Below are 11,644 nucleotides of genomic sequence, written 5' to 3'. Positions count from 1 at the left end.
TTCTCTGTTTTTTCATAATATACCCCTCATACTAAGTGAGATATGCAAGATCCATTTGCCAAATCCCTAATTTTAATAAAATATTTCCCCAAAGTCCAAATTTAGTCTGATAAATTAAATTTTGAAAATAAATAATCAATAATCTTAAGAAAGTCAACAAATCCCATTAAGTTTATGTAATAATAAATATATATAATTTAATTCGATTCATTTTTTTACATAAATCATAAATTAAAGATTTGACACAAAAACCTATATTATAATAACAATGAATAAATAGTTAAATGAAAGCTACTAATCTTTTTGTCATTCAACCCCTTACATTCCAATATCTTAGTTAATATATAAATTAAAATGACAAAAAGTGATTTCAATTATAGAACAAAGGCTGAAAATCAACAAGCTTGATTAATTATTACAGAAGAAAGCACTAAGCCCATTATTTAAATGGCTTGTAATAACTCATTTAACAGTTTAAATGACAATTGGAGACAAAATCTGAATATTATGCCAATGTTTTAACAATAAATTATACAGACAACAAATATTTGGAAAGTTCCCTTTTGCTTATAGTTGATGATGCTGATGCAGATTGGTAGACTTTCAAATTAAGGTTTGTTTCAAACATCACAAGCAACAGAGATTGTGTGTTTATCAGAGTTCATCCTGCAAAACATCCAAATATGGAGTATATTTATCCTCACTTTGCATTCACCATAACAAGAACCAAAATTATTATAATTGGGAAGGGTGTTTCGATACTTACATGATAGTCATCCATATAATCATGGCGATCACGCTGCAAAAAATCAATTTCAGGTGTTATACAAAAAAATAAAAATATCTCATCATCATGGCGGCACAAAAGATTGTAACTACTATCACCCCACTTTAATCGAGATGTTCTTAGTGTGAATTGAATCAATCTAATCCTTTAGGAAAACTCAATAGAGATAGAGAAAATTCATACCCTTCTGTATTTGTCTCTTTGGCGTTCTTTATCTCGATATCTCCGATCATGACCCCTCTCCTTTCTCCTCCTTTCACCTTCTTCTCTAGCTCTTCGAGATTCCTGCATATGCATATTAGCACCCACTCACTTTTTTCATCAAAACATTTAATCAAGACAATGCATACTGATGAAGGCATTCAAGGTACTAGATCAAATAACCTCTTCTTCTCGGGCTTTTCTCACTTTCTCTGCTTCCTCAAATGCCTCCTTTTCAGCCTAAAATTTCCAAAGAAAGACATGTTAGTACAAATTGAATACCTATGAATTTACATGGTTTTTATAGTTTGACAATATATGTTAACAATATATGCTATAACTATTTTTTTTAATTCAAATTAAAATACCCAGTTACCTCTCTGTTGGCAAAAACTTCCTCCACTACTTCTTTTGCGTAAGCTGGGTCATCACAGATCAAAATGTTGTCGAAAACTGAACCAGCCTTCACCTGCACATTAACCATAAACACAAATAAATTGTTTGCCACTATAAATACTTGGGTGCATCAATGTAAAGGGGATGGGAAATGTCAAACCTGCCAAACTTCGATCCCTACATACTTAATTGTCTTCAAAACATAAAGGTCCGGATCATCTTCAAATTCTGAGGTGAGAACGAATTCGATTATAAAAATCTCATGCATATTTATATGGGCGTGAATGAAGAGTAGTTGAGAATCCATACCGGGATTATCAATCCAAGGAATCTTCCACTTCCCCTTATAGTTAGGATTCTTGATTTTCTGCCATCCAAGATCAAAATTGTCAATCTAAAGCAATTTGTACTTAAAATAGAGTTGCAATAAAAGTGTACAGCACCTTAAGTTTCCATGGCCCTTTGTATTCTGGATTTGGAATCTTTGGTGTTTTCCATATGCCATCTTCATCTTCATCCCAGTTAGCAGGCTGATCAAGTTGAAGGATTAATAATTCATGAGATTTTCTCAATACACAAAAATCTTCCCTCTCCAGAAATGCAGAACCAATTTGGGATAATCATAAAACACAATATAGTAGCTAATATAATAGTCCTCTTCTAGTTATAATCTATGCTATAGACACATTGGGCTGTTTTATTATCTCTTTTATTTTTCTTTTCAAGTTGATCATGATCCAAAAACTAATTTGATGATGATCCAAAAAAAAGAGAAAATGCAAGTTTCCAAATAGGCTTATAAGAGGAGCGTTGCTAGGTGCAAGCAGCAAAATGATTGAGCCAAGTTAAGCAACTTGGCATCCATCTATGATTCATTAAGTAATGCAGTTTTTTACTAATGCTTATAACACATTAACAATATAATGGATCTCAAATAAAAAACTGTCATGAAATTTCAAATCAAACCTTTTTAGCATTTGGATCAGGAATTTCTGCTGGAATAGAATCATATCCCTGAATGTCATAGAGATTTTCAAATATAAGAAGACAAGAAACAAAATACAATATAAGGCCAAATGAAATATGTATTGGTGTGTACCTTAGGCTTAACCCCATTTGGGTCATCTATATATTCTCTGTCATCCCAGTCTGCTGGCTGCAAAATTATAAACTCAAAGCCTTTAGATAGCCCAATCCTCATAACAATTGCACGAGGAGGTAAAATATTATTCTCGTACTATGTAAATCTTGTTCTTAACAATCTATTAGATTTTTGAGGGGAGAATGAGACCTTTTTAGCATTAACATCTTTAAGTTTGCGTGGGGGGAGGATATCCCAGTCAGTATACAAGCTTCCAGACTCTCTTTCTCGATTGTCAATCAAGATACTATACGTTGCATCAGGCCGAAGTATAAAAGTGTAGAAATGAGTTAGCTTGTCAGTTTCACATTGCAGTTCCTTCTTAATGGGGTAATTCTGCCCTTGGTAAGAATATATAACATGAAGCTTCTTTGTCTGTGTACCGCATATATCTGGTCCAAACATTACACTGTAGAAGCAGAAATAGTAAAAGAAGCAAAACCATCAAAACTCTATAAATTTAGTATCTTTCAACCTGTTCAAAGCCAATCACGATTCCCTTATTTGACAACATATGATTCTTATAGTAACAGATAAACTTACCTATAGGGAGTGTCCCCTCCAAATTTCTTTTGATTCACAAATCCAGAGAGAAGCTTTATATAACCACCGCCACATTCAATATCTTGTTCTAGCTTTATAGAATACTGGAGAACCAGTGTTCTATTTTTGTTGGTGAACTCGGGGATTTTTGCAGATATGGCGGAATGCTTGGCATCAACAGATGTTTGAATACCTATCAAGTCCCAAATTTCATTTAAGAGACCATGCTAAAGCTCATTTGGTTGTAATAAGCAATTAAGCATTTGCTTTCTGAAGTGTTAAAAAGCAAGTACAAAGTAGAGGCATATTTGATAAAGTTGAACATGGAACACTGAAAATCAATTGTTGAATATGCTAAGCTAACTAGTATTTAATGTTATGAAATATAAATTAGAGATATAGTTTTTTAGTGTAATCCATCCAATTAAATTTGACATTATTATTATTATTATTACTTTTTGTTCAGATGTTAAAGTTTCTACTAATAATTGTTAGGGGAGACAGATTTCTATACCAAGTATTGAACGCGTAACCTAAATGTTCATTGAAAAACATAACCATCAAACCATGTTAAATTAACATTAAATACACTTTGATAAAGAAAGTGATCATAATTATAGAAAACTGATCATAATTTTTATAAAAGGAATTATGATAAAGAAAATGATCATAATTATAAACATATTTATTCCATGAACCCTCTTGATACAAAATGGGATTGGTTGCTTCTTAAAAGGAATTCCTTTTCAAAATTTTCAACTTATTTTTATAGCTTGGGCATCCACTTAGCCAAGCCATTGTCTTACTCATTTTTATGATATTGATCTTCTTATAAACCAACACTATTTAATGAGTAAAAGGAGAGAGAGCGAGTCAAGCCCTTGATAGTTCTTGTATGAAAACTACTGCTTTGAGTCTACTTAATGTATTAAGAAATTAATTCAATAATATTACCAAACTAATTTTATAGTTTAGATTGATAAGCAAAATAATCAAAGAAAGCCTAATAGTCAGCTATAAATGATGATTCAATATTATTTGATAAAATAAAAATTTAAGGGCTAAAGATTAAAGATTGGAAATTAAGTGTTGAATATGTTAAGTGATTTGAGTATAAAAAATGACTTCGTTTCTCAATCAAATTTAAGCTCTCACATATGTATGATCAATTTTAGTAGATATTTCTCAAATTTAAATTAAAACACTCAAACCAACTGCAGCACACGTTATTATCAACCATTTCCAAATAAGTTGATTATGAAATTTCTATTTTAGGTAAGATTTATCATTAATAAAGTTAGAATTTGTAGTACTTATGTTCAGATCAATCAAAAGTACTATATTAGTGAAAACAGAAATGTGTATTTGAAGTCGAAACTTGAAGGAGGTTTACATCTAAGAAGATAAGACGCAAGAAGAAAATTTGTGTTCATTCATTTCTTGTAAGAACTACTCACAAGAAAGAACAAGATAACATTTAGATCAATGTAAAAATTGGGTAAAAACTATTACCCTTATCATCATGGTCACCAGCCCATTTTCCTGCTGTATGCTTGAAAGAACCTGCTTTTCCTTCATTTTTTTTCCAATCTGATTTGACCCACCTACTTTGCCATCCACCTTTTGCAAACAAATACATATTTTTATCAAGACTATGGTTTAATAGAACATAAGAAATGAAACAAAATCAAAAGAACCAATGATGACAGTAAACAGGCATCTATATCCATAAGATCAATCCAACAGGGCAACAAAAACACTTGATGCCCCCGGAGGGAAATGAAGGAAGTATGTATTATCAATTATGCATTCTTAACTATTAAGCATAAGTGGGTTATTCAGATTATGGGTAATCAAGGAAATAGAAAAACACTACAGTTTTAAGTTTCAACTGGAGGAGGAGGAGGAGAATTGTGCTAATACCCATTGAGGGAGACAAATAAAGATGAAAGTGAATACCATAAACTTCAATATGATCTGGTTGAGAAACATAAATTGGGAGGACCTAGCTCTCAAGTTAGTGGTGGAAGAAGGCTTAGCTTAAGTGAATGATTATGGAGATATGCAGATACTAGTTTGGGACTGATGTATGTTTCCTTATAACAATGATAATACGCCTAGTTACTTCAGCCATAGCTGAATCGAAAAGGTTAAAAATAGTTCCAGAAGAGATTAAAGATCAATTACAAAACGAAATGTAAGAAAACTGGGACTCAGAAACTCTGATCTCCAAGAAAACCCAAATAAGCATAACTTCGCCAACCAACATCTTCAGATTCTGAAGAAATTTATGAAAAATCAAAGCAACCAAACCGAACTTTCTTGGCGGTAGAAAAAAAAGGAAGAGAAGAGAAAGAGTGGGAAAGCTACCTTCAAAGCGTTCTTCGAAAATGATTTCGGAGATGGAACCTCGTACAAAGAGAGAGATAGCAAGAAGAAATAGGAGCATCATAGCGAACCCCTCCATTAGAGGCTAAATGATGAGCTTCAGTAGTACTTAGTGGTCGCTTCCCTGAGAATACTTATAGAAGAATTCCTAGTATGGAAATGTCCATGGCTTTCTTTTTAATTACAGTCTTGTCCTTGTGATCGTCTACTTCGCTCTCCAAACTTTTCAGCCAATTAGATTTCAGCATTTACGTTCTCCGACCAATCGCGTGCCCTGATTCAACCGTCTTTTTTTAGTTTTAAATGTGAGTTTTTTTTTTTCTTTAAAAGAAGTTACTACAATATCAAACCGCGCCACGACTAATAGTCAAATACTTATGTTTTTTAATATTGTTTATTTGAATAAATGTTTAGTTATTTAAAATAATTGATTTTGAAAAATTAAATATCTGTATTAATATATTATAAAATAATATATTTTAGTATTGCATTTGAGAATTAAGATATATAATTATAAAATAGTAGATGAAATAAAATAACAATTTCGTTACTTGACTTGACCGTTGACGTAAGTCATCCAATGAAAAGTCAAATTTTCTTTTTTCTCTATTTGCAATAGTTTCCTCCAAAGACTGAAAGAGTAATGTAAGTCAAGTAATCAAGCAAAATATTGATATTGTTTTTTTTTTTTTTTTTTTTTTTCTCTTATGGTTATATAAATAAATAAAATAAGAATTTACAAATTTCATATACATGTTTACATATTTAGCTGGATATATAAAATTCATAATATATTTATTTTTTTCCTCTTTATTAATATAGGATGCTAGTACGAAATTATTCTTAACTTTGGTGTCTTAAAACCTCCCTCATATCACTTGAAGAGTTATTTAGTGGGTGGGTTTGTATGTAATTAAAAATAATTAAACAAAAATATAGTATATAGATTTTCTTATATATATAAAGAAGCATTTACAATAATTTAAAATTTTTCTCATTATTTTTTTTAGTAAGTTTAAAATAATAATATGTAAAATTATAATAATTTAGAGAGAAAAAAGGTAAAATTTTAATTTGAACAAATAAACAATTTTAAACTAAAACTAAATAAAGAAAAGTACAAAAATAAGGATAAACTCAAGACTTGAATTGTATTTTGGGCTGAGTGGAAAAGGTGATATGGTGGAAATTGGAATCCAAACAATTTTTTTTTTTTGGAAAAGGAATCCAAACAATTAAGTAAGATTTTGAATCATTAACTTTTTGAAGCACTCATAAATATAATAACTAAAATTTTGTAAATTTGTTATTATGTCATTATTTTATAGTTAAGTTTGATTTGATTGAAAATATACTCAACATATTACACTAAATTTAAATTTATCTAAAAATCGAAATAAATCACCTAATATCAAAGTTCATTGCAGTTAATAGAATTAACATATTATATGTATTGTTTCATCTCTATGAGCAACTGGATAATATATTTGTCAAAAGAAAAGAGGCCAATAATAATTGTTATTAAAAATATTGAAAGGGGCAATTATTTTAGAAAAAAATAAAATAAACGGCACATTGAACTGCGTTTTCTGCAACCAAAGATGACTGAAAATAATACCCAACTCATTATTCATGGTCCATATTCCTCTATCATCAAGAATTACTCAAGAATCTGCAGGAAGTGCGTAAATGCAGTAACCCGTGTTGGAAACAAAAGAATTCAGATGCAGCTCGTTTACTAATGTGCAGGAGGAAACGATTTTTTTACTTTGCCTGCGGATGGGATGCAATGAATTCAACAGCAAGATTAATAGAGCTGATCTTGTCTGCTTCATTGTCAGGAATCTCAAAGCCAAATTCTTCTTCAAATGCCATTACAACCTCTACTGTGTCTAGACTGTCTAGTCCAAGGTCATTCTGGAAGTGAGCACTCTGAGTAACCTGAAAATGAATATTAAGACATAGATGATAGAACTCTCTGTAAATTCGGAAGAAACTATGTAAGAATCCATGTTTTTGTTCAGCCCAATATTACTCTGTTCTGTGCACCTGATTGGTGTTTTTTCTTTCTAAAACCACGGTAATTCTTAGCTCTTTCTACCCTAATACAGGCTCCAAAACACTTATTGTTTACGTTTCTAGATCCAGATACATAAATATTGGATACTTAACTAAGACAAATTATAAAAAAAAAAATGTATCTTGAGCCAGATATATACATAATAGCCCATGTGGAAACACTTTTTGTTTCTAATGAGAAACAGCGAACAGATTTCTGAAAATACGAGACTAAGTTATTCAAATGTAGCAAATGAAGTCTGTTACTATTTCATTTAGCAGATGATCAAGTCAACCGTTCAGAGCATCAAGCACTCATCAGAAGCAATCATCTCATAGTGCTCTTCATTATTATAATTCCAAACAGTGGAACTCAAATTACACTGCTAAATTATGATGTTGACTCTGTTATTCCGCAGTCAGTGAAGAAACCTCAAATATATTATATCAAACTAAAGTCTCATTCACTCTATTAGACGAGCATTAGTACTCTTGGGAGACCAGGAGACATGTCTCCTCAGAAAACCATGTTCTCTCAGGCAGGAGTAACCCATGATTAAGAAAATACCGTTGCATGATATACAGTTACAAACATACTCATTTCAATTTAAGCATGTAATAATTTGGAGAGGAGGAATCAAGAATATTAATCATAAAACTTGAATGATTAAATATCCATTTTCACGAGATATTGAAAACAAGAATTGGGAATACCCCACCAATTTTATAAATCACATACAGGCAGATGAAACAACATGAACATCTCTAGCGTCTCAGTAATGCACATAATTCATAGATGAAGCCACTCAATGCGAAAGAAGAGCAGGCCCTTAGGACAATGCAATTTCCAAGATTGAATGAGAAGAATGAATCATGAACTGAAAATTCTGTCAAAATTTGATGCAAGTACAAGAGGAGGCAATGTTACATGTCTAAAATCCAGACCAAGGTTTTAATGAACTGGAATGGAGAGTTTTTATTTCAATTCAACATCTACTTGCACATAATAGCCATATAACGGATACAGTACGCATTTCACTTTTTATTTTATCCACTCCCCAAAAGCAAGAACACTAAATATCTGAGATCCAAAAGATTCGTTTAACTCAATGAAATATTGGGGCTAACTAAACCCTACTCAGAAATAAAAGGATGATTTAATTAGCTGAATACCTTGGAAGGATCAACCTTCTGAAAATTCTTTACGACGGAGATGACGCGATCGGTAACCTCCGACTTGTCAAGAAACGTTCCTCTCGCTTCCTCCGATAAATGGCGCCGAAAAAATTCCCCAAAGACGGTCAAGGGCCGAATGCTTTTTCGATCGGGTTGCACAGAAATTCTCAAGTGCTTGAGAAGTGCAATTCTAGCCGCCATTTCTGAAGAACAACTATAGATCGCTCCCTAGGGTTTCTTGTGCTCGGAAGACGGACGACAGAGAGAAGGCACTGGAACTGGACCGCTGAAAATGTGATTTGGGAAAACTAATCTTTTTTTACAAGAAACTAATTAGAGAAACATTGTTTTATGAAGAACGAATTAATTTTAATTTTACCCCTAAAATGTATTAACTAAAAATATTTGTGCTTAGTAATAAATTTATAATTCACTTTTTATAAACATTTATTGATCTTCAACAAAATCAAATTTCATTCATATATATGATCAAAGTAAACTAATAAAACTAGGACTACTAGTATGTACTTTTTCTTTGATATATACATATTTGATTGGAAACAATCTTATTTGGAAATGATAAATAATTTTTGATGAATTTTTAGATATTTGATATGTAAAATTGTAGTTTGATGATTAATCTCTAATAGGTAATACGAGATTCAAACTATTAAAATTTAAGGTATTTAAGATTTTTTTTTTAAATGAGAAAAACATATATTATCTTATTTTAACACGTTATTTTCGTTTTTCTAATTAGTTTGTCATATTCTTAAATGAAAAGATATTTTGAAAAATTTTGAATATATTTTTTAAAATAGTATTGTTTCATATTTTTTTTAGATTTATGTCTTATAATTTGTTAAAGTTGATTTGAGTAATTACAAAAATGTGTAATTTAAGAAAGATTTGAAAAAAATTGAATAAAAATATATTTTATATTTATTTTTCAAATTTATATATATAATGATGCTTAATTTTTAAAGTGTCTGGATTACCGGGTCGAGAGGTATGGTTAACCAATTAAGATAATAACCAACCAATTAAGATGATGCTATAGGTATGGTTTGAACTTGCAACCTAACCAAACAAGTACAACATTTAACCAATTAAAATAATAACACTTTATATTTTAAATTTAACACCAAATTTGATGAACGTGGAACATTTTAACAATATAAGTTCAACTTTTTAACTAACTAATCTATATATATAATGATGCTTAATTTTTAAAATGCCCGGATTGCCGGGTCGAGAGCCGTGGTTAATTTGGATATATGTGAGAGTAAATTAAAAATAATATCACATTTGAACCGTAATTTTTTTTCTCGATTTTGTATCTTTACTCGTGCAAATGCACGCGCTACATGCTAGTAACTTCCTAATGATATATCATTGTGTATGGTGTACAAATTTGGACGTATATGTATTTTTAATTAAGTATTTATTGAAGATATACGCGTTCAAAATTGTCGAATATGTTTTAAATGCCTTTCAAAAACGTGTAATGTGTGAAAATATATTAAAAAGTTATTTTATTTATTTATTTATACAAATATGTTAAATTAATTATAAAAATGAAACTACTATGTTAAAATAAGAAGACATAAATTTATTCATTTATGAGAAAAAGTATGATAGTTGGTGCCTATATAACACAAATCAAACTTTGAGTCTGGTCTACTTAAAACAATACAAGTTAAGACTAATAGGAATTGTACAATTTAAAAAATGTAAAACAGAAAATTGTTCATATTAGGATGTACACAAATTGATGTAAAGTCCTCAACAACTTTGAAATCTGCTACTGTGTTGAAAAAAATGTTGTTCAATAGAAAAAGAAATAGTCAAAATTAAGATTAAAGTGATTATTTCATTTGATAAAAGATTATTTTTTAAATATTATAATTTTGACAAATATAATAAATATAAAATTTCCCTCCCGAATATAACACCAAATACCCTTCAATTATATCTTTTTATCTTATAATTGTTTGGGTAACATGAAGGGTCAAAACTAAAGAGTTGATACGGAGCATGCATACAAAACGCACAAACAAAGTTAGTCGCAAAGCAAGAGCTGAAACCACACCAGCAAGTCAAGTGGAAGCATGAATGCGAGAGGAGACTAACAAAGGCGGTTTGAAGGAATTTCGGAAACGGTTTTTTCATCTTGACTCCTCAAAAAATGTAGTCATGATGAGACGACACCTTACAAATGCTTGACTCCTCAAAAATGCAAAATTTTCGTTGGTCTTGACTCACTTGTTTTCGAGTCACTTTGATTGCGATTTAATTTAACAAGTCATACTGTTTCCTTATTCATTGTCAAGTTTTTAAAACTCTTCACCAAGTCTTGCAAAATAAGGATAAAAATGCTGCAACAAAATTCTAAACAAATGTCATGATAATAAGTTGGTCAAGCTCAACCTTTTTACTTTTCTTTTCTACCTACTTTATTGATATTGATTTATAAATGAGACTTAATGAACACTTAAATATTTTAAAAGTAAATGAAAAATATATATAAACAAATAATTGATTTACTTTAATTAGTTGTAATGAATCAAACTTAATGTTGTGATTGATTTGAATTATTTAAATGATTTTTTATATAAATGGTGAAAAATTGGGTATATATAGGTGAGAAGATTTAAAAAAACAGTAATATATGATTAAAAATAAAAATTATTTGAATTAATATTTAAAAATTATTTAAAGTCTTAACTGATTTGGACGCTAAATGATACTTTTATATATATATATATATATATATATATATATATATATATATATATATATATATATATATATATATATATATATATATATATATATATATATATATATATATATATATATATATATATATATATATATATATATATATATATTCACATTTCACCTTTGGATATTCATTGGCCATCCACGGAAGTTTTTTCTTTAAAAATATA

General features: G+C 29.9%; 2 protein-coding genes across 2 annotated transcripts; both read right to left on the bottom strand.

Annotated features, from left to right (window-relative positions):
• Nucleotides 1-389: 389 nt before the first annotated feature.
• On the bottom strand, nucleotides 390-5,581 carry LOC124932685 (calreticulin-3). Its single transcript, XM_047473353.1, has 14 exons — nucleotides 5,439-5,581; nucleotides 4,581-4,688; nucleotides 3,069-3,261; nucleotides 2,676-2,934; nucleotides 2,484-2,540; nucleotides 2,351-2,398; nucleotides 1,828-1,914; nucleotides 1,694-1,751; nucleotides 1,545-1,612; nucleotides 1,365-1,457; nucleotides 1,172-1,228; nucleotides 971-1,072; nucleotides 767-799; nucleotides 390-666 (listed from the first exon to the last, which is right to left on the bottom strand). The coding sequence occupies exons 1-14, from the start codon at nucleotides 5,533-5,535 to the stop codon at nucleotides 655-657; spliced, it is 1,272 nt and encodes a 423-aa protein (XP_047329309.1). The 5' UTR covers nucleotides 5,536-5,581; the 3' UTR covers nucleotides 390-654.
• Nucleotides 5,582-6,947: 1,366 nt separating this feature from the next.
• Nucleotides 6,948-8,995, bottom strand: LOC124932269 (acyl carrier protein 2, mitochondrial-like). Its single transcript, XM_047472885.1, has 2 exons — nucleotides 8,688-8,995; nucleotides 6,948-7,397 (listed from the first exon to the last, which is right to left on the bottom strand). Exons 1-2 carry the CDS (start codon nucleotides 8,889-8,891, stop codon nucleotides 7,221-7,223), a joined length of 381 nt encoding a protein of 126 aa, XP_047328841.1. The 5' UTR covers nucleotides 8,892-8,995; the 3' UTR covers nucleotides 6,948-7,220.
• Between the last annotated feature and the right edge of the window lie 2,649 nt (nucleotides 8,996-11,644).

This window comes from Impatiens glandulifera, chromosome 3 (genome assembly GCF_907164915.1).
Source record: "Impatiens glandulifera chromosome 3, dImpGla2.1, whole genome shotgun sequence".
NCBI classification, from domain to species: domain Eukaryota; kingdom Viridiplantae; phylum Streptophyta; class Magnoliopsida; order Ericales; family Balsaminaceae; genus Impatiens; species Impatiens glandulifera.
The sequence above is the reverse complement of the archived record's forward strand: the minus strand, read 5'-3'. Positions and strand labels throughout refer to the sequence as shown.